We start from the raw sequence: 23,768 nt of genomic DNA, 5'->3' as shown, positions 1-23,768 counted from the left end.
CTTCTAACTTACTATGTAACAGTGATTTGGTTAAAAATGTAAACAAAAACTACAATACTGCCCATAAAATGACACTTAAATGGCACTTACCTCCACATATGAGAGTTGACGTGCTTGTCCAACATTGTGGAGAGGGCAAATCGCATTCTGTCCCATCGCCTGTCGAAGGAGTAACAGCCTCTCCCAAACAGTCGACTTCCGAACTTACAGTACTAAAAACAAGAAGGGGCATCACTTGTTGCTGTCAACAATCATCTAAGTGTAAACAATGATGTGTGAATGGTTATTTAAATGAACGTATAATAGTCGAGGACACTTACAGCTACCGGTCGAGGGTGATAACCTGAATATTGACAGTGCAGTTTGTCAGCACTCTCCTCACGCTCATCATTCTCTCCCTCGTCACTGGAGGCTCGAGACAAGCCATCAGGAGCACTTTGGGGTTGGTGCGGTGACTCGTGGACTGCTGCGGGGTCTATGGGGGTACCAGCCCCGTGTGTGTTGTTTAGTCTGTTAGATAAACAAAGTTATTCTCAGGTTATTACACTGTGACAAATTTAAGTCTGTTGCTAAGTAATGACAGTCCGTAGTCTATTCTATTTAGACAAAATGTGAAAAAGAGATCATTACTGACCGTGGAAGACCAGGGCTGTGAAATTTTGGTTTGTTGGATGGCAGAATCTTGGTGGCTTCTGGGGTGGGTCCGTTGCCATGAGCCACCGTGTGGACATCATAAGAAGTGGGTAGATGGAGGGAGGGGTGTGGGTCCCTGAGAGGGGGGGTTTGTTGGGAATGGGTTTGGTGGTGTTCTCTCTCTCTCTCCCGCTCCTTTGTTCTGTTCTTGTGCTCTGCCAGCAATGTGTCAAAGCGTTTCCTCCGCCCTGGCACTGCCCTACGCTGGTTCAAGGAATGTGTCTAGCAAAAGACAGGTCAAAGGTCAGAATTTTGGCCTGAGAAAAACACCTGCTCCGCTTCCAGTTTTAACATGGAGTGATTGCTTGGATATAAAATGGTGCAAAACAGTAGCATCAATTGCACTATTTTCTAACAGTGGTTCAAGGAATGTGTCTGGCAAAAGACAGGTCAAAGGTCAGAATTTTGGTCTGAGAAAAACACCTGCTCCGCTTCCAGTTTTAACATGGAGTGATGGCTTGGATATAAAATGGTGCAAAACAGTAGCATCAATTGCACTATTTTCTAAAAAAAAAGTAAGGTTTTATACAGTTTACATACACTAATCATGGGCATAAATTGTATATTTTTATTATGGGCCCTTAGATATATATACTGTATATAATATTTGACATCCAAACATACCTTGCATGTTAGGGATCTTGTGCAGGGTTTACGTGCCGTCACATCCATAACGCCACAGTGGATGTCTGGATTGAACTCCCGTTCTGAGTCGGAGTAAAAACATGACATTCAATTACAGACAGTGGGAGGAAAAGCCTTCATCCAAGAAAAAAAAATATTATTCAACTATGTACTTTAACCATACCGTATTGAACAGATCCGCCATTCCCACACTCCAGCTCACCTGTCAATTTCTTATTAAGGTGGCGTCTGCTAGCACTGCTGCTGCTGTTCTCCTGCTTCTTATCCGAGACAGACATGTGGCCTTTGCCATTAGGGATTTGTCCTGGGGTCGGTAAGGGAGGCTTTGGTATGGAGGGACAGTTAAGGCCTGGTTTAAGGGCAGAGGATGAGGAGGTGGTGATGGTGGTGGTGGTAGTGTTGGAGCTCACAGTGGTGCTAGAGGAAGATGTTGAGGAGGATGAGGTGGTTGGGGGGGCGGAGGGGGCCTGCACCAGCTTAGCTGACGAGTCCACATTCAGAAGCATCTTCTCCACCTTGACAGCCGGGGTCAGGCTGGAAGAGAAGGTTACAGAAATGAAGAGGGCAGCAAGGAGGAAGCTGAGCGTTAGAAACAAAGAGCCGGTTAGAAACGTATGGTAAGAGACAAATGTGCACATATGAGTGGAGCTGGAGGGGCAAAACATAAGTCTCATCATCCATAATTCAAAAAGACAGGTTGAGATACAAACATTACATCAGGACATGCTCCATGAATATTACCAATATTGACACTTTGCATAAGAAACTTTGACCAAATATTCTAATGTTTTTTGCAGGCCAACCAATTTTGATCATGTTAACCCAAGTGCACAAAATAATAATACAATATAGGTACAGATATTTTAAAAAAAACATATAGGGTAAAGCTAGCACCACACAATTCTATCATAGATGAGTGACACTTACATTTTATCTGGCTGGAGCATCCTGAAGGGAGGAAAAGGAGGTCTTCGCTGAATGCCGGGCAGTTTCTCTTTGGCTGGTTTTAGTAGTTTGGGATTGGAGGAGGATGACGAGGATGTTATAGAGGAAGATAAGCTAGATCCTGCAGTAGAGGTTCGCCCAAAGATCCCACCACTCGTTAGTCCAGCAACAGACCCTGGGCCCAGTCCAGGTCCGTGTGCACTGTTACTACTCCTGTTCCTTCCCGACAAAGGGAAGGGTGAGGCGGAGGCCGACTTTATGGGCGAATTATGTCTTCTCTCTGGAAGAAAAGCACACAGGGGTCTGGCATGAAAGACCATCCAAGTAGTTTTCCTATTCAATTCAAACTATGTGCTTTCAATATCATGAAAAAAAAAAAAAAACAAGCTCGCTAATAAAGCGACATTTTCCCAAGTAGATGATGAAGCTAAGGAGCTACCAGAAACTATTATTTTGTTTAATACAGCTTGGAACCACTCCAAATTGTCCATAGGTATGAATGTGAGTGTGAATGGTTGTTTGTCTATATGTGCCTTGTGATTGGCTGGCCACCAGTCCAGGGTGTACCCCGCCTCTCACCTGAAAAGAGCCGGGATAGGCTCCAGCAACCGCCACGACCCTTGTGAGGATAAGCGGTAGAAAATGAACATCTTGGAACCACTCAGAGGATAGGCATCATTTAGCTACACTTTTTAACAAGTCAAAATAATTTCAGGAAAATAGACCATAAAATAAAATAAATCAAAAAATAAATTTAAAAAAATCTTTTTTTTTGTTTTGTTTTTTACAAAACATTATTTGGACACAAATTAAACAAATGACACAATGAAAACGACAAGCCGTACTGTGAAAGAACTCATCCTCAGCCATTTATTTATCTATGCAACAGTAAAAAAGCGTTTGTGATGTGTGCCTTAAAAAAAGAAACAGCCAACAGGTCAAGAGCTTCATTTTTAAAGCCTCAGCTTCTCAGAACAGTTTGTTTAAAAGCAAGTTTCCAAAACCAACAAGCACAGAGCAGAACCTTAGGGATTAAAGAGAAAGCCTTTATCATAGGCTATTTATAGTGAATGTGTATACCCCCTTATGTATGCTGGAAGTAATATAGTAGCAACGCCTCTCAATCTCTCTTATGATCTCAGCTCAGCAAACACCTAAGGAGTAATTCTGGGTGGACTTTACTCTTTTACGTCACTTGGTTCAGAAAATGAGCCACTGTTGAAATCCATATCGGACGAGACCTCGGGTGGACACATTTCACCATAATGTCTATAGTATGAAATGGTAACTAGACAGTATATTTCTGGCATAAATAGTTGGCCTCGGGTGACACAAAGAGGTCAAGAGAGTAGAGTGGACAACTGATACTGTTGCTGCTGAGATCTTCAGAGGTTTACAGAATAATTATCATGGTGAGATATGCTTATGGTATTTAGCATACAGTATCAATAGTCATGTAAACAACATGGCCATATGTGGACAGCACACCAGGACCATTCTAAAGCTGCAATCCCAGTATGGAGTGAAAAATGCAACAAAAATGCCACTTTTTTTTGCTTTATAAGGTTTATATATTTGTTGATGTTCATAATTTGTTACATTGCTATTATATTTGATACATGTTCTTTTTAAAATAATATTGAATTGTCTCATCTGCCTATCACAGCGGTGAAGGTTGATGACATAATGACATGGCTTCTTCGGACCTTATAAATGTTATGGTTAAAAAAAACGTCCTAAAGGCACACTCCACAGAGTGGTGACAAGAAACCTCGGAACACATTCATCATCATGACCATATGCTTCTCTTGAAATGAAGTCATAAAAAATCATCAGAACACTGAGAATACCATGTCCACCACAATCTGTTCACCTACTTTGCAAGAGCAGAATAAAAGCATTTCTTTCACTCCTGCTCCTGCCACCCACCCCTCTATTTCAGCTGCCTTGTTCTATGCCGGTCACAGCCAGCACACACAAACTTCCCAGGAAACTACACACTAAAGTCTTTCTATAAGCAAAGAACAAATACCGAGACAAATACAGTCACAGCCAAAGAACACAATTGTTCATATCCTCTTTCGCACCGCCAAAGAGTTGTCTCGGTGTTAAGGGGAATCCTTGGCTACGGAAGAAAACAACGCAGTGTTCAAGTAATAACATGGACTGGCTTCGGTGAAACACGTATGCAAGCTCTGTAGTGAAACATACTAAATCAAAATAGTGTCATCTTGGAATGAGGGTTCGAGAACATGCAAAGTGTTCTTACAAAGCCATGGAAACATGAGAAGGGAGACTGATGATCTGTGAAATCAGGGAGCTATAGCCGGTCTAACCAGTGCTTATGATGCTTACAGTTATTTACAGCTATAGCAATTTGAAAGAGAGTCATTAATTCATATGATAGGAATATACCATAAATTCCAGACTATAAGCCACTTCTTTTTCACCTGCTTTGAATCCTGCGTCTTAAACAATGATGCGGCTAATTTAGGGCTAAAAGAAATACAGTTCCCATGATGCTTACATTGTAGCGTCAGGAAGTACAGTTGTTAATTGGAGTTAATTGATGTGCACACTTATAAATCTTATGCAGCAATTGTGTTTTGAATTTGTACAGTTTCTGCTTGGCCCATGGAAGCTGCTTAAAAAAAAAAGTGTCTGGTCACCGGGGCTAATGAGTAGTGCTGCAAACACCGAGTGGCGGAGGGATTGCAAGGTTTATAGTGTGTCTTTCTGTGTAAATATGCCATGTTAAAATGTGGACAAATGCGGCCTATGTATGTACAATTTTTCCACTCTTTAAATTTGATGGGTGCAGCTTATTTACAAATTTACAAATTTCCCCACTGAGGGACGAATAAAGGCATATCTTATTTTCAGGTGCAGTCAATAGTCCAGAATTTAAGTATAATTTAAGTCTTACGCTTGTATAGCGCTTTTCCACCTCCAAGGCACTGAAAGCGCTTTGCCGCTAAGGTTGCACCAGGAGCAAGTGGGGGTTCAGTATCTGCACAAGGATACTCGGAGATACTCCGACATGATCACAGGAGGACAAAGGATCAAACCTGCAACCTTCAGGTTGGGAGATGACCACTCTACCACCTGAGCCGTGCTGCCCCATTATGTCATTATCACGATGTCCCATTATGATAATGACTTCTTTCCTTGAATTATTGTGACTCAGTCTTTTCTGAAGAATATACTGAAATAACAGCACAGATTATCTACCACCTGCATTATTAGAATTAGAACATGTATTTTCTTATTTTTCCACTTTGACGCAGACTTTAAGAAAATTATTTGCATTAAACTTATTCCCTTATGTATCAAACACATACACCGATAAGCCTGATAAGACTCATCCCCAAAACATACATCTCACAGTTTCATTTTCTGATTTAAAACACAGTCACATCCATATAATGAGAATATGCCACAAGACATTATACGGCTCATTTTTGTTTGAAGCATAAACAGGTTCCAGTGATAGAGAAGGACAGTTCACATCCAGTGCTATGATACCTCCCTCTTGTGGCTGAGCATAAACCGTGGCTGCAAAATGCATTCATTTTAAGCATACACCTCTTCCTGTACATATTTACCGACTCATCTGAGTATTCCGAGCTGTGTTTTGTGTGTTAAAAAAGCAGTACTCGTAGAACAGAGAACTGTATCAAATATTAACAGAAGATTTGGAGCCATGCATGTGGGCACATACACAAACACATGCACAACAGAGGGTTAAGTAAATAAAAGTCTGTGGCGCTTCCTCTCAGGTTTCCTTGTTAAAGGAAAACTGCACTTTTTTCTGGAATTTTGCCCATCATTCACAATCCTTGAGACGCACGTCTTTCTCTGTCTTTCAGTGACATTGTTATTATTAAGATTGTTACGCCGATTGAACTAGGTTTCTGATGTAATGAGACTATGCCACACCACACCGACTAGCTGCGATCCGGCAATTAACCAATTAATTAATTAATTAACCACACACTCACCTGTAGGCCACTACCGAAAAGGTAACACTACACAATGGAGCTGTTTGGAAAAGTTAATGCGAGGTGTAGGCATTTGTTTCTATGCAAAATCAATACGCCCAGGAAGGAAATTCCAGGTAATGCTTAAAAGGACCAAAATAAGTATTTCATGTTATCATGAATGTAGTTGTTACTACATGCTTACAGCATGTATATAAAACCTTGAAGATTTTTTTTAACGGCGGCCTTTATAGGCACCATAGGTCTGTCCCATTACATACAGTCTGTTTTACATCTTCTTTATCTAGATCTATATTTTATATCTAAAAAGAGAAATACATGTATGTTAATGTCTCACATAATGGGCTAAATTTGGGTCAGTTTTCCTTTAAGGAAGTAAAGTGGTTGGAGAAAGCATGCTAATGTGAGCAATGTCCCCATGAGCAATGCAGCAGTGTCAGAGACAGAATCATGCAAATGCTTAGTATTTGATTATTTGCACATTTATTATCTCGTTGGATTTAATTTGAAGAAAATAAGCACTCAAGTGTCTCACTGGAGAACGTCTGTGAATATACAGAATGCTTTGTTCAGGACGGTGTATTTGCAGACAGTGTGTCTGCAGCACTTACCATAATGTGCTTGGAAGGCTTGGGGCTTGACTACTTGACTACAGTGGCTGCACATCACCAGGTAGAAGTCATCTTGAGCGGGATACTGGCCAAATATGGACATATCTGTGAAAAAAAAGTTGATCAAATCTGATTATTAGGGTATGAACCATGAGTCAGTCCACTATTACACAACATCTGTGTTCATAAATACAATGTACACTACCGCTCAAAAGTTTGGGATCACTTGGAAATTTTTTTGGGCCAGTCTGAGATATGGCTTTTTCTTGGCAGTCCTGCCATGAAGTCCAGCATCCTGAAGTCGCCGCTTCACTGTTGATACTGACACTGAAGTACACAGGTACTTTTTAGTGCAGCTGCCAGGCGACGACCCGTGAGGCGTCTTTGTCTTAAACTACACACTCTCAAATATTTGTCTTCTTGCATAGTTGTGCATCGTTTTTATGTCCTTGTTAGACCTGATTTGTGCTGCTCTCTGAAGGGAGTAGAGTTTAGTTTTAGTTTAGATTTTTAGATGAGTTTTCTTGGTTTAGCAGCCATACCAGGAGATTGATACAGAGGACTGACAGTTGTTGATAGTAGACCTCTTTGCAAAAATGTAGATTGTTCTTTTATCTGAACGAAAATTATCTGATTAATTTTAATTGTTTGTGAAATGGATAAAATTGTGTTTTTCTTTGGAAAACAAAGACATTTGCAAGTGATGCTGATGCTGAAATACAGTATACACAGATACAAGAAGAACAATTGCTTCAATTGCTGTTTTGAGCCATATATCTAACTGTGTATACTGTGTGTGTGTGTGTGTGTGTGTATGCACAGTATATTCCATATACATGCAAACACATGCAATGGCATACAAAAATGAAGAAATAAATGGGAGAACACTCATGTTCTAACTGACGAGCACATCCTGCAAACAAAAATATGAAAGACTCCCAAAGCACTTGGCTGTGCATCATGGAGTACATGTTGATAAGACGCTGCCAAGCTAGTGATCCAAAGGTTGCCTGCTGTCAAGTAACTTTTTTCATCTAGTTCACCAACTTCCTGGTTATGACTCAGTACAGTATGTTGCATTAGATTCCAGCTTCAATTCTGTCTTTTCACAAATTTGTCACGTGTTCATTTCAAAAACAGATCTTTGCTGTATGTTAGACAAAACACTGGTTTTCTTAAGAAAGGAAAAATTGTGTTCTAGCTCTGAAATAGGGTTAGGATGTGGTCCACCAATGAAATACAGTAGTTGTCCAAGACTAACAAAAAAAAAGCTGAGACAGTATTGCCTCCTGCCCTCAATAGAATGTGAAAAGAATTTAACGTGTGGCACGGTGTACCAAAAACCTCCTAATCTGAGGGGCTAATTAAGAGTGGGGTGTTATGGTGTGACAAGAAAAGAAGAGGATGAAAGAGTGGGGCTCTCCGCAGTATGTGCCGCTCAAGGGCTGTCAAGGGTCCTCAAAACATCATTGGCTAGGCCTGGAAGGGATGAGGACCATTACAACAAGGTCTACCTGATGGGTAGCCTCTCAGGGTGGGAGTGTCATTACTTTGACAAACTGGAGCCTACTTTGGGCATGTGAATAGAATAGAAACGCATCTCTATGTCCCCTTTACCAAGAGACATTTGAAATATAAAAAATAAAAAAAAGCCAAGGTCTTCATTCAATGGATACATGGATATAAAATTATATAGAGGCATATTTGTGATATACACTATAAAAATCAAGGCCCGACTCTTGTGAATAGGAGAGAAATGGCACGTAGAAAGGTGTATGTGTTCATTAAACTTATTCTCAAACCGAGTTGCTCACTTGGAGCATTCTACAAATGGTTGGCTCAACACACAAGAAACAAAGCCAGACCCACTTGTGATTGTGATTCAACACAACTAAAAGCAACTGTCATGAAAAATCTAATGGACTGTATATGTCTTCTTCTGAATTGCACACAGTAAAAAAAAGGATGCGGAAAGAAAGGAAGTTCACAAGAAAGGCAAAGATATTCAGGAGATTTGTAATATGGAACAAAGCACATTTTCGCTGAGATACGTCGCATACGGAAAAAATTGAATATCCTACGGTGATCTCAAATCTATGACTCACCTGTGTATACAGTGAATTGTAGAAGTACACGGGTACTGTATGTATATAGGTATGTGTACTACATACTCAAATAACAGGACTCATAAACATGTCAATTTTAAACATACAACTGTATTCCTCTGTATACTGGCAATGGTAATGGTTTCATTTATTTTGAACATGCATATAAGTAACATTAGAATACATCATAGTACAATTCACATTTTCACATGTCCAAAAAGGAGTAGGAAGAAGCATATTCTGCTGTATATTCTGTATGATTGCCGTCTATGCATACATATATGCAAATACAGTATGTGCTCTGCATATTATTTTCATCTTTTTCACTGTATGTTTGCGAGTGCTGTTGTTCAATGTTGAAAAATAAAATTTTTAAACACAATGGAGGAAGGTGAAAAAGAGTAGAAGCAGGCCTAGGCCACACAAAGAGGGAGTGAGTAAAAGACCTGTGGTTTACAAACAGCAAAGAGAAATTAGGAGAGAAAAAATGAGAATGCAGTTAATTTCAGCATCCTCATCCAGTGACGGATGATTGAAATAGATCCTGCCTCTTTGATGGGCAGACACTGACGGAATCTGAACCTGCTACTGACTGGCGTGTGACACACTGTACATGTAAGAAGCAAATTCACTGACTAGCTTGGACATATTTTTTTTTTTACAACGTCTGTGTGTGAATCCTACTGTGGTGTAACCACAGTTGGAATCTGATATGAGTCACGGCAGAGAGGGAGTGATCCACTTGTAATACCGCCACTTGGCGCATGGACGCAGGCGCATCACCACACACTTCTGCCACAAACAGAGTGGTTGATCATCCTCCTGAAGCGGTCTCTGTAGAATGCTGCTTGAAGATGCGGATGCAAATCCAACAGCATTCTTCTACATCAAACTGAATTTCTTCACTATTAAGTGGCCTCTCGGTTGTGTATGCTATGTAACACAATTTTGTTAGAATTTGATGTTAATTTTGCCCCGGAATTACTGTGTACCTGCAATTTTGTAGTGCAGCATGGAAACGAATACAGCGTGCTGCTATACTGTCATACACAGAAATTATCACAATTTTCTTCACTGGACTTTTTGATAATCCCAAAAATGTAAATGGCTACCGTGTTGACTCCATCCATCTTCTATGCCGCTTATCCTCACTAGGGTCGTGGGTATGCTGGAGCCAATCACAGGGCACACATCGACAAACAACCATTCATACTCACATTCATACCTATGGACAATTTGGAGTCACCAATTAACCTAGCAATGTTTTTGGAATGTGGGAGGAAACCGGAGTACCCGGAGAAAACCCACGCATGCACGGGAAGGACATGCAAACTCCACACAGGCAGAGAATCTGACCCAGGTCTTCCTGATCTCCTGACTGTGTGGCTGACATGGTAACCACTCGTCCACCATGATACAAACACATCTCAAGTGAAAGAACAGATTTGGGCTGTTTTCACTCAATCATCTTAATCTCAATTGAAGATTCATCTTAATTTGTATAAGCGGTGACATTCATTCATTCATTCATTTTCTACCGCTTTTCTTCACGAGGGTCGCGGGGGTGCTGGAGCCTATCCCAGCTGTCTTCGGGCGAGAGGCGGGGTACACCCTAGACTGGTCGCCAGCCAATCACAGGGCACATATAGACAAACAACCATTCACACTCACATTCATACCTATGGACAATTTGGAGTCGCTAAATTAACCTAGCATGTTTTTGGAATGTGGGAGGAAACTGGAGTACCCGGAGAAAACCCACGCATGCACGGGGAGAACATGCAAACTCCACACAGAGATGGCAGAAGGTGGAATTGAACCCTGGTCTCCTAGCTGTGAGGTCTGCGCGCTAACCACTCGACTAAGCGGTGACATAACAATGCTAATCATTGAACAAGAGACAAAACGTCCTCATATCGAAGTGATAAATGTTAACATAATGGATTATAAAATAAATTAAAATACATTATTAAAGCCTGGACATGGCATTAGAAAATAACTACATGGCATTGTAGTGTGGTTTAAGTGTGAAACACAAATGATAAAATTAGGAAATTAACACTTATATTTACATATATTTCGGATGCTTGTCAATTGGCAGGTTGGGCAGCTCAATCGAATGTATTTGATTGGAAACAAGGTTAAACAAAGTAATATGGTGCGTGGGAATGCATACCCACTAGACTAGCAATAGCTCAGCATGTTGTGTTCATTTTAATAGTTAAAAGTAATATGGTGCACGGGAAAATACTCCGTTCGTGCTGTTGTCAGCAAAATCCAGTTGGTTAGTACATACAACTTTCCACGTTTATATTAGTCTGATAATGATTTCACATAACAATACAATACCAAAGAGTACGAGTGTGATGATAAAGTATATCGTGACTATCAGTACAATTAGAAAAAAGGTAAACACCACAAAAACAAAACAAAGTATTCCAAGTACATCCCTCTATCTCCTATTGCTCTTGTGTCAGGTAAACGACAACATGCTAACAATGGGGTTTATTGTTAGGACTAATATTGCTATTATAATACTGGAGATGTGCGTTTACATGATTAAGACAGTGTTATTATTTATAATGTTTAAGCCTATACTCAACTACAGCCTGTCAGAGTTATCTGAGAAGTTATTTTAGGGACAGATGTCAAGTACCACATAAATACATGACACGTTTCACAAATAAAACGGTTGTCCAGTCATTTGATCTGTGGTAGGGAGCATTTTGAACGAAGAGTTTGAACAGGCTTGAGTGTGTGTGTGTGTGTGTGTGTGTGCAAAACCCCCAGAACCAAAATACACATTTGGCCCTAGACAGAAAAAAACACACTTACCTTCTTTGCACAAACGCATGGCTTCGCGATTTTTCCCGGAGTCTTTGAAACTTTCCTCCAATTCAGCACCTGGGAGTGGGGCGATCCGACAGAGACAAATAAATAATTGCACTTGCCCGTTCCCGTTGGCTACCACTATGGTTTCTTCATATTCCGCCGACAACTGCATGCAAGCGGCCACAAATAAGCACACCAGCGCCGGCGACTGTGGCGCTCCACCTTGCCTCGGCGTACACATCCGGGAAGCGGTGGGACTCACCGTCATTGGCGTGGAGTTTGGCGGCGTCGACCCAGCTGGTCCAAGGCTGTCCCAGCATTATTTCAGGACTCGGCAAGGATCTCCGCTCCGCAACAGTCGCCATTGCTGTGGAGCCTTCTCCCCGCTGGATCGGTTGCTGCTGCTGCTTCAGCTGCTGCCTGGCCGCTCGGCGCTGCTCCCCCCTGACGTCATCCTCGGCCCTTTCCGACATTCTTTCCGCTACAATGTAACGACACAAGAGTCAGCCTCGGCAAAGGAAGAGGGCTTTCCTCATGAATGGCACCGCGTCGTCTTGCTTCACCACAGCTCGTCCAAACTAAATGACATCAATTACACGGCGTGTGGCCATTTGGAACGTCCAAGCCGCTACAGCAGTGGTGATCAAACTGCGGCCCGGGGGCCGTTTGCGGAACGCTGCTGGGGTTTTTTTCTGCCCATCGGAATATTCAAATTTTCAATTAAACATGTCCTGCATCGGATTAATATTAAGGAGTAGTACAATCACAAAAATTAAAAATTGATACAAAAATCTATAGAATTAAAATAAAATGAAATGTTCAAGATCATCAAAGAAATTTAATTAGTCAGCAAGCCACAGTGAGAGCCATTATCCACTAATGTCAAAAACATGAAACAATGGTAAAGCTTCCCGGGAGTGGCCGCCCAACCAAAATTACCCCAAGAGCTCAGCGACAACCCCTCCAAGAGGTCACAAAAAAACCCACAAGAATATATCTGAAAGAACTACAGGTCTAACTTTAGCCTTAGTTAAGGTCAGTGTTTATGACTCCACTATAAGAAAGACATTGGGCGAAAATGACCTGCATGGCAGAGTTCCAAGACGAAAAACACTTCTAAACAAAAAGAACATTAACATTAACTGCCAGAAAACATCTTGATACTCAACAACAAAAGTTTTAGAAGGTGTGTGTCGCATTACATTTGGTGTAATGGTAACGCTGCATTTCAGAAAAACAACATCATACCAACAGTCAAATATGGTGGTGGTAGTGTGATGGTCTGCGACTGTTTTGCTGCTTCAGGACCTGGAAGACTTGCTATAATAAATGGAAACATGAATTCTGAGAACTCCCGGCCATCTCAAGCTGAAACCAACTTGGGTTCTGCAGCAGAACAATGATCCGAAACACACCAGCAAGTCCAACTAGGAATGGCTTAAGAAAAACAAAATGAAGACTTTGGAGCCGCCTAGTCAAGACTCCTGACCTGTATCCTATTGAGATGCTGTGGTATGACCTTAAAAAGGTGTTTCATGCTGTAATAGAGTGACTGAATTACAATAATTCTGCAAAGACGAGTGGGACAAAATTCCTCCATAGACCCACTGCAAGTTATCACAAATGCTTGATTGCAGTTGTTGCTGCTCATGGTGGCCCCACCAGTTATTACTTTCAGCAGACAATCCCTTTTCCATATGTTGTCATTGACTAATATTTAGATTTTTTTGACGATCTGAAACATTTAAGTGTGACAAAAAGACAGCAAGAAGGGGGAAACACTAATTTTGTAAGTGATTTGAGTGGGTATTTCTTTCCTAAAATTGGTTTTGTTGAGCTTTTAGCCGACACTCTTTCGGTTACATGGATACATCGCATGTGTTTATTGATACAAACATCACGCAGCAGTTACCATTGCAACCATGCTGCTCCCTGTACTTGGTTCCGGCAATTTTAAAAGGCTAATAAAAATATAAAGGTGAGGAATATTACAGTGGCTGCTGACATTCTTCCATTTTTTGTTTGCAGCCGTACGTTAAAAACATGTGGACACCCCTGCTCTACAGTGGGTGAAATCACTATACTACCTGACTGGGGATGAGTGGTCCACATTAGAACTAGAAACTGACTGTTCCATTTCAAATTTGAATGTGATTGTTAAGTAAAAAAAGAAGTTGCGACATCACAGCATATTTAAGCAATCCATAGATAATTAGCAAAATGACCCTTAGAGGGATGTGAGCAGTATGAGGATGATGACATCAGTGGAATTTGATGTGACTCTTCGTATACCATGACATCAACGTCACATCATTGCTTCTGTCCATGACCTCACAATGACCCTTTGAAGAGGTCCACCATCAGGAGGAATGTGATGACATCATAAGAAATTCTCAAAATGTTAAAATAATCAGATTTGAAGAGACTCCCAATCAGACTACACTTTTCACACAAAATGTAATTTCGTGTATATTTGCATAATATTACATTTTATTCACTGAATTTATGATAATGGTTTAATTTTATTTGAACATGCACAAAAGTGACATTGAAATACATCACACAAGTATTTGCAGTTCCACAAAGCTTATTTAATCCTGCCCCCCCCCCCAACCGTTTCACATCAATTGCAATATTCACTTCCTGTATTCTAAATGTAGTCTACAGAGGAGAATGATAAGGTAATGCAACGATGTGATCATAAAATCATAAAATAATTCCTACAACAGTCATAATAAAAAACAGTTATAAATATAAATAAATATACAATACATAACAGAACATTGTTGGAATTATTATCTTGTTGAGAATAATTTCTGGGTAGCAAGCATAATTTTAGCTGTTTAAAAATTTACTAGATCAACAAATTTTAATATTTATGATTTTAGCAATAGAGGTTTTGTATGCATGCTATACATGAATCATGGATGATCCTAACTGATCTTTTTTACAGTATATTTAGCGAGTAAAGTGTACTTTTATACAGGTAGTTGTTTCCCCATACTTCACACTATTATAGTTAGTTATAGTTAGTATATATAGTAATGCTATTATAGTTTGATATGGTAATACCAGAAAACAATAGAGAATATCGAGTGATTTGTGGTCAAGGACAAATTTTATTCAGTATTGAAGTATCTTTCGCCACCTTATGTATGTTGTTAATGTGAGATTTCCATATTTTCATCTATTATGACCCCTAAAAATTTCTTTTTGTTCACACTTTAAATATCCACTCCATCTTTTTGTATTTGTGAATACATATCCTTCCTGCTATTACCAAATAAAATTATTTTAGTTTTGTTTAGGTTCAAGGATAATCAGTTTTTATGAAATGTCTTACGTAACATTACAGATGGTGTTATGGTGTTAATATATAAGTTGAATAGTTTTTGGTCCCAGTATTGAACCCTGGAGTACTCCACACTTTATATTTAAACATACAGATTTGTATTCTCCTAGCTTCACGTATTGCTTCCGCTTTGCTAGGTAGCTTTTGACCCCAATTCTAAGTGTGGACATGTAACGTTTGCGTCCAAGGTATGAGATTGCAGATGAATTTAAGCCACAGTGCTTTTCACTCTTAATTCTCCTGTCAAAACGTGTTTCACCGAATACTGCTCTGCTTTGAAAATCCAATTCAAGTCAAATCCTAAACCTTTTGTCATCAATAACAAAACATGTGCATTGATATTGTGAGGTGGGGTAATGGTTATTAAACAATAATAATGTCATGTCCTATAAACATTTTTCATTTTTCTTTGTATTAGTTCACAATACACATTCACACATTGTCACTGTCAAAAGCATACTAACCAAAGCAAATTCTATGTTTTTTATTGATATTGTAATGAATGCTAATAATCTAAGTGAGTGTCGCAAGTAAATAAAGTCCATATTGGCATGTGTATTGGTATATGCACAATCACAAAAGTACTGGAAATATTGGCTGAAATACTGCATTAGAAAAATCATAAGCGGCATACTGTAGGCATGTTAATTTCATTCATTCATTCATTCATTCTCTACTGCTTAACCTCATGAGGGTCGCAGCCGTGCTGGAGCCTATTACAGCTGTCTTCAAGCGAGAGGTTTTTTTGCCACCTTAAGGGACAGTCAAATGTGATTTTACTCACACCAAAAAGGTAAGAGTCCTACTAACAACAGAACAATGTGTAGGTATTAGGGGTGTAACGATACACCATAATCACAGTTTGGTACATACGTACCTTGGTTTTAAGGTCATGGTTCGGCTCATTATCAGTACAGTAAGGGAACAAAATGCTTATAAGCAAACAGGTTAATTATTTTTGGAATGGGGGAAAAAAGAAGAAAAATCCCCTGCAAACTGCTGGCATGTTATTCTCCGATAAATACGATTCTGAAATAAAATTTGAAATTATACAGTAGTAGTCCAACCTAGCTCGGGGTTGACAGCATCAGCAAGTGACGTATGACTGTTTTTTTTCCCCTCTGAGTTGTTCATATCTAAGCAGAAGCTGTAGTAATTTAACATTTGATAACTATTAATAGTTTAATAGTTTTTGTGGAACGTAGCTCAATGCAGAAATGAAATCAACAAAGACCCAATAATTCTAATGTGGCAATACTGGTGGAAGACCTTCATGTTCAAGTCTTTCTTTCTTTTCATTTCATTTCTTGTGACAATCCTACAAAGCTCGAAACATTACGCCCAAATCGTACATATGACTATGTGTAGATGCAGCATCCAAATTGAAAAAAATGTCAAGAAACTAGATGGTCATGGTGAAGGTTGACATAGCTGAAAATGGACTTTCACCAGAGACATTAGGAGAAGGGGTGATAAACATTATTTCTCCTTCTGTGCATATTTTATTTGGATTCTTCTGTTTTCGTATATATTTTATACTCTTGTCGAACAAAGCTTCTGAAGCAATTTCGCTAAATGTCTTGACTACGACAATAGCAAAAGCTGAAAATGTAAACAATTGCTCCATCTCCTCGAGTGCTCGAGCAAGAGCCTTCAACACAACGAGTGGTCATAGTATAAAAAATGCATAACAAACAACAGAAATGTATCTTTTGGTGTGAACGTCACTTCCTCCTCCATTTGCAGTACCGGAAGAAGTGACAAAAATGGTAAAAAATGGTCAATATATGTCAAAAATACCAAGATTAACGTGTTTTGGTGTTGTGAACATTTCATGGGAGCGCGTACGTAAACTCAAAACGACATTTAACATAACAGTGTAAACCATGGACTATGTCTTGTGATGTTCTTGTACATTTAAACTGTACATAAGCATACCTTCATTTCAAAATTTTGACTATTTCACAGAGGTCTAATGATTTATTTTAACAGTAACTACCAAAAAATAAATCATAAAAACAAGATTATTTTAAATGTAAACATATGTTGTTGCTGTGTACAATTTATTAGGTAGAACACGGCAGTAAAATGCAACTTTCATTAGACTTCTGCGGTATTTAGACAGCGGCATGTAGCATTTTGTCAACTAATTTATGTCTGTGGTGCAGAGGTCATAAAGTGTAACAGTATTACGCTGTAAGAGCTTACCTTGGCAAAAAAGGAAAAAAAGATACTTAAATTTAACTCAGTCAGCTGCTCCACATCTGTTTGGGTGCTCACTGGCTGCCACACACCCACAAGAAGAAATCTGCAAACACATATGCACGTTGAAGGGAGACCAGTTAATGTCATGAATACAGTTATTCCTTGAATATACATTTTTTTTAATTAAAGAATGTTCATTGAACTCTTCACCACTGAGAAATAAAACACTCCATAAAACATCACCCCATCAGCCTTTCTTGCTATAGTGGTCCCTTTTGATTAGTGTCAACTTTGAATGCATGCATGTGTAATACACACTTTACTGATAATTTAAAATAACATTGAAATAAATACACTGGAATGAAAAATAATTTTGTCCAGGGCCACAAACAAGCACTGTCATTAGTAAGACACTCTCCTCACTCTCCCCATTCCACTCTGTGGCCATCATTAATCAGCGATAGCAATAATTAACTGAGTCTTCTGTGCATAAATGTACGGTCAAGTTAAGTTTTTTTTATATTCTGTCTTTATATTCCTTTCTATTAAGACAGTATTTAAGGAAGACCAAAACAAAGATGACCGATAATGATAAGAACAATTCTAAGAAAAGTGTTATTCACATTTTGGCAGAATGTACAGCCTTAAGACATTCCATTTGGAATAACTGGCAACCTAAACTTTCTCTTATCTCTTCTTCTTACAACTTAAACGGTTGTAGTCTTTCCTGAAGTACATTCTGAAATTGGCAGTCAACAACTATGTCAGCTACATTACAAGCATGAAGTATTTTCCTAGTAAAAAAAAACAATAATTAACTGTGTCTTGTCTTTATTTCGTGCATAAATGTACGGTCAAGTGAAGTTTTTTTTTTTTTTTTTATGTATTCCTTTCCATCAAAACAGTATTTAAGGAAGATCAAAACAAATATGATTAATAATGATAAGAACCATTCTAAGAAAATCGTTCTTCACATTTTGGCAGAATATACACCCTTAATTTTGTCAAGAAATTCAATTTTGAATAACTGGCAACCTAAACTTTCTCTTATCTCTTACAACTTAAACGGTTGAAGTCTTTCCTGAAGTACATTCTGAAATTGGCAGTCAACAACTATGTCAGCTACATTACAAGCATTAAGTATTTTTTAAGTAAAAAAAACACAAACATAGCCTGCCATTGTAGACAACTCATTGCAGACTAACTTCAGCGAGTGGTACTAAGTCACAACAAGTTTTGCAAGCCCTGCTCCCACCTCTACCATAACAACGAACATTATAATTAATAATAAACATCGAAAATGGCCACATCCACTGCTGTCATAAGTAGCAAGGTAAACGGTGTCTGATATAACATTTGACCTGTAATGAAAGCAGCCTCCATCCATTCTGTGGCTGCCACAAATGGCACCAAGCTACGTCGCCCTGCTAGCTAAAGCCTGAAGCCAGCCATGACTAGCATTAGCGAGGAAGCCTGCCAGGAGCCTGACAGCACAGAACAAGTCATTAGCACTCGTCACGGAGCCACAGCAAGTTCCCTCTTACCGATCCTCTGGATGCCGTACGTGTACACTCACGTCAGGCCGATTCAAATCAAGTGGATGCACAGGGCGAAGGCGGCAGCACACGGTCAGAAAGAGCGAGTGCACTGCTCAGCCTCTGTGGAGGTCTTCACCAGGTGCTTCCATGTCTGTTTACCAGACTGCATTCTGGGAAGGTGACGTCACTGACCCGTCGACGCGCGAGCGCCCCTGTGCCTAGATCACTTTAATGAGATACTGTAATAGAAATATACAATACTGGACATTTATGCAAATACACAAAATCAAAGAAGTCAACACAATTCACGTCATCAAATACTAAGTGAGAAAATTACATTTGGAAGGTGGGTGTTCATTTTTCCAATAAATCTGCAATAATAATTATACCGATACAGGATATCATTGTTAATGGGTCGATACTAGCTTGTTGAGGTCAATATTTTTCAGTTTAATTTAAGCTTTGATTTATGTGCTAACAGTGACAAGACAGAGCTTATATTTTGTATTAGTTATGTACCAGTTAATTATTATGTTATATTATATTAATAATTATGGCGAGACAATTCCAAGACAGAATGCGTATGATTTTTGGAGGCTACTTTTTTTCGAGTGGTTAAATTCACATATTTACGACACAATGAATGGAGCAGTTTGTTTTTGAAGCCTAAGCAAATGCAGGCCAATCCGTTTTAGGTTAAATATTTATTCATATTCCATTAATTATTGTTTATGCTATACATCAACGCTTGAAATATTGTTTGTAACTAATTTTAACGATGATACGCTCTTGGTAATAACACACTTGTTAAACAAAACTGTATCCGTTAGGGGGCAGTAAACAAAAAGGATTTACTAATGTCATCAGCAAAACCATAGAAGAAGACGACTCTACCGGGAGACATGGGGGCTGTAACCGATGGTAAGTATTATTTTTATCTTTTAATTTACGTCAATTTATATTAAAATACAGCCAATTACAACCAGAGCAGTAAAAGTGATGACAATTTCTTACCTGAAAATGCCGACGTAGGCGTAGATATTCCACACATAGTAGTAGCTCTGCTACAAAGATGTGAGTAAACATTAGCATGTTGCTAGCATGTAGTCGTGACCCGCAATGGCTTCTTGATGTCTTGTAGACGAAATCATTCGACAGCGTCTTCTTATCGACGGGGACGGAGCTGGAGACGATCGAAGAATTAATTTGCTGCTCAAATCCTTCACCAAATGGTGCAACTCTCCTGGGAGCCCGGAAGAAAAGTAAGTGAACACACCAGGTCGTATATCAATTGTTAGCATCTAAAGCAAAAATCTGTAGCACAGATAATTGCAATTATAAAAGTATCTGTTGTTTCATTACCTTTTGTAATGGCTAACATGTGATACATTGATATAGGAGAAGCAAGTGTAGCATTTCTTGGTTTATTAAGAGTTTTCTATGTTTTTTCCCCCGCAGCTTCACGCAGTATCAGAGGATGCTTGGCACATTGGCACAATGTGAATTCTCCCTGGGGAAGACCCTCATGGTCTATGACATGAATCTGAGGGAAATGGAGAATTATGAGAAAATATACTCCAATATAGGTTAGTAGGAGCACAATTATGTCCATTTTGCTTAAACCAGGGGTACTTTTCCACTGAGGGCTGCTTATGGAAAACTTGAATTGTACATCAAAGCCGCTAAAACAAATTCTAGTTGTGTTAAAGGCAACAAATCAAATAAAATATCTCATCAGAATGAATGTAGTTTATTTTTACATTATACCAAGTGCCAGTAAAAAATTAAAAGTTAAACATTTGGGCACCCCTGGCTTAATGCATTGTATTTATACAGTTCATGGATCTTCACTTTCATCTATGTAAAATGATCCTGTGATTTTGTCAGTTTGTATTTAAAGAATTTACCCTAATCCCGTCCTTTTGTCCACTTGGCAGAACAAAACATAACATCAGCACACGAGAAGATAGCAGAGTGTAAAAAAGAAATCCAGAGAGCCAAGCGAGTAAGAAAGAATCGCCAAGGTAAAAAAAAAACCTGACATATTGTTTTTGTTACAAATCATTTCAGAAACTGAATGTATATGTTGCTGAAACATTATAATGGTGTAATCCCACTACAGAAAACAAAAACATTTTTTTTCCGAGTGACATAGTATGCTAATCATACTCTATGGGTATTTTACAGAAAACGTTTTTGGGAGAAGACAAATTATAGTTACAGTAAATTCCGGACTATCAGCCACAACTTTTTTTCACACGCTTTGAACCCTTAACAATGGTGTGGCTGGTTTATGAGTAAAAGAACTACAAGTTCCATGATGCTTGGGAGTGCAGATTCAGGAAATAGAGAAGGGAATGCGAGTGTATCACCTTTTGAAGTTTTATGCAGCAATCGCGTTTTGAGCTGACAAATCTTAAGTAAGTTTGATCAAGTGTAGAATTACTACAGCTGTTGAACTTCGATTGGGGGGGGGGCTTGTGTCTCATCATCGTAGCTAACAAGAAATGCTGGAAACACTGGGTGTAGGTATGATTGCAATGTTTACAATGTTTATACTGTACATGTCAACCACATTTCACACGTTTTTTTTTTCTTATATTCCTCCCGCAGAGTATGATGCTCTGGCGAAGGTCATTCAGCATCACCCTGATCGCCACGAAACATTGAAGTGAGTTCTTCAGTACTCTGCCGTGGAACTCCTGTGGTCAGCACTGTCTGCTTAAGGGACAGCCAGTAATGATCTGTACTGGGGTTGCATCGTAAAATAGTTTAACAGTGTAGTTTTGAACCACCACAAATAGAATCGCCGCTACCTGTTGAGCCTCATTAACATATTAATGTTAACATCACTGTATGTAGCTTGTCCTCTCCAGACAGTAGAAGGCATTGCAACCTTATTTAACACTCCTTATACACATCTGGTCTGCCGGAGAATAAGACAACATAGCACGAGGGATCAGTGTTACCAACTTTGCGACATTGTCGCTACATTTAACGAGTATTCTGACCACTCTAAATGCTAGTTTTTCAGAAAAGCAGTCAGCCACAAAACTCACCACTTTTTGTAGTCTTATTGGACACTTGGAGATTAACCTGGAAGCACATATCACTATCATATTATGTAAAAGCACTTGCATTTCAGAAAAAGAACATCATGCCAACAGTAAAATATGGTGGTGGTAGTGTGATGGTCTTGGGCTGATTTGCTGCTTCGGAAACTTGCTGTAATAAATGGAACCATTAATTCTGCTGTCTACCAAAAATCCCTAAAGAAGAATGATTGTGACCAAGTTTGCAAAAAAGCTTTTTGCCTGCTCAACCAAGATCAACTGACATTTTCTGCAGACATATTCAACACAGATTTACATAACCTTAAGGGCATTTGACTTCAGAGGTGCTACTGTTAATCTCTCCTGGTATCGATTTCTTTACTCGTTGTGTTAGAGCAGTTTATACTTCTATTATCTGCTTACAGACAGTTGGAGGCGCTTGACAAAGAACTCCAGCAGCTGTCAAACATCAAGGAGAATGTGGACGCAAAGGTAAAGCTGATTTCAATCAATAATAAAACCGTCGAATCACTGTCAAATGTCCTTCGGTCCTACTTAGTTGGAACTACGGAAAAAGCAGTTCCACGTGCTCCTCAGTACCATACAGGAACTACAGCAGACCCTAGAAAGTGAGTATCCGAGGTTGTTTTCATCGCAGTTCTTTTGTAATTGAGTATTTACCTTGCATCTTCTCCATAGATGATGAGAAGTCCGACACTGATGATCAGCAAAGCCCAGCAGAGAATGCCGAATGATGACTTGTGTTTGATGTGGACTTAACAAAGTGGAACAAATTTTCAATTTGTATGTTCCTTTTTTTTATGTATTTTTGAATAAATGTGAAAATTACTATCTTTCAAGTTATTCATCAAATCGATGGACGATTTGACTATATACTAAACAATTCTTTTAATACCTGACAGTTTCAGCTGCTCTTCATCAGACGTAAATGTGTTATATAAGCTCTAGTTATGGATATATGGAACCAACTGACCATGATAAATGAGGGATTGTTGATATCTGATGTGGCATATCAAAAACTTAGCACAGTAATTGCGGTCAACACAATGGAGTCTTGTTTTTTAAGGGTACTGTAAAAGGGGTTACTTTGTTTTCTTCTGGAGAAATTCCAAATTAACCAGCCTTTCTTTGCAAGTTTAATAACTACTTGTACAGTGTTAATATCTAATACAAGAGCCCTATAAAAATTATACCGTTAAGTCTAACTCAAAGTTGTAATGGAGACTAAAAAAAAAATATGGCAGTGCACCTGTTGGTTACAATTCCGCACGGTGTTAATTATTATTCAATGTACGAACTGCTCCTTCATGACCAGCGTTCAGCAATTTTAGTCGTTTAATAGTGAGTCATTTCCTAGGTTTTCCTTTTTTTTTTTTTTTAAGATCCCCATGACAGCTACACACCTATCAGGTTTGGTTAACAAATTTACATGACCCTCACAGCTAAGAGATCCCAGTTCAATTCCACCCCAAAAACACTAATAGTAAGCATCATCAGGAAGGGCATCCGGAATATAAAGGGCTCAAGCCAAATAAATAATACACGGATCAAAAAAGATCCACTGTAGCGACTCTGTAATCAGGAAAAAGCCGAAAGAAACAAAAAAAACTATCATGCAAGTTAACATTTAGCTGTTTTCATGGGTAAACACTTATGGGAACACTTAGCACTGTCATGCTATGTGTTAGCAAGTGAGCATTAGCAACATTAGCATGCCAGCATTTTTTTGCGATATTCAAGAATATGAACTTAATCACCCACTCTCGG

General features: G+C 39.1%; 2 protein-coding genes across 6 annotated transcripts in view; one reads left to right on the top strand and one right to left on the bottom strand.

Annotated features, from left to right (window-relative positions):
• The window catches only part of atxn7 (ataxin 7), a 33,771-nt gene extending 14,671 nt beyond the window's left edge, over positions 1–19,100 (bottom strand). For 2 of the 5 annotated variants that reach the window (XR_013629487.1, XM_058068661.2), the window contains exons 1-11: positions 18,934–19,100; positions 17,393–17,492; positions 12,095–12,313; positions 11,836–11,904; positions 6,896–7,000; positions 2,266–2,563; positions 1,541–1,872; positions 1,318–1,400; positions 635–915; positions 321–510; positions 91–212 (exon numbers count right to left, since the gene is read on the bottom strand). Coding sequence is in view for 4 of the 5 variants with exons in the window: in XM_058068661.2 (XP_057924644.2) it covers positions 91–212; positions 321–510; positions 635–915; positions 1,318–1,400; positions 1,541–1,872; positions 2,266–2,563; positions 6,896–7,000; positions 11,836–11,904; positions 12,095–12,305 (1,691 nt within the window). In the remaining variant the exon portion in view is untranslated. Of the gene's footprint in view, positions 1–90; positions 213–320; positions 511–634; positions 916–1,317; positions 1,401–1,540; positions 1,873–2,265; positions 2,564–6,895; positions 7,001–11,835; positions 11,905–12,094; positions 14,393–17,392; positions 17,493–18,933 lie in introns of those variants that run through there. The other 3 variants (XM_058068676.2, XM_078794858.1, XM_058068669.2) reach the window with 3 other exon arrangements.
• A 651-nt stretch (positions 19,101–19,751) lies between these two features.
• Positions 19,752–22,830, top strand: thoc7 (THO complex 7). The gene is made up of 8 exons (XM_058078511.2): positions 19,752–19,848; positions 20,069–20,189; positions 20,386–20,513; positions 20,865–20,951; positions 21,541–21,598; positions 22,406–22,472; positions 22,540–22,609; positions 22,680–22,830. Exons 1-8 carry the CDS (start codon positions 19,830–19,832, stop codon positions 22,733–22,735), a joined length of 606 nt encoding a protein of 201 aa, XP_057934494.2. The 5' UTR covers positions 19,752–19,829; the 3' UTR covers positions 22,736–22,830.
• Positions 22,831–23,768: the final 938 nt, after the last annotated feature.

The sequence above is a fragment of the Doryrhamphus excisus genome, linkage group LG11 (genome assembly GCF_037039965.1).
Source record: "Doryrhamphus excisus strain RoL-2023G ecotype Guam linkage group LG11, RoL_Dexc_Guam_v1.1, whole genome shotgun sequence".
NCBI classification, from domain to species: Eukaryota; Metazoa; Chordata; class Actinopteri; order Syngnathiformes; family Syngnathidae; genus Doryrhamphus; species Doryrhamphus excisus.
The sequence above is the reverse complement of the archived record's forward strand: the minus strand, read 5'-3'. Positions and strand labels throughout refer to the sequence as shown.

What these genes read in the sequence shown, in the direction of transcription:
- thoc7 (XM_058078511.2), top strand. An exon ending in GATCGCCACGAAACATTGAA is followed by an intron (nt 21,599 to 22,405) that starts GTGAGTTCTTCA and finishes ATCTGCTTACAG; the next exon opens with ACAGTTGGAGGCGCTTGACA. An exon ending in AGGAGAATGTGGACGCAAAG is followed by an intron (nt 22,473 to 22,539) that starts GTAAAGCTGATT and finishes GGTCCTACTTAG; the next exon opens with TTGGAACTACGGAAAAAGCA.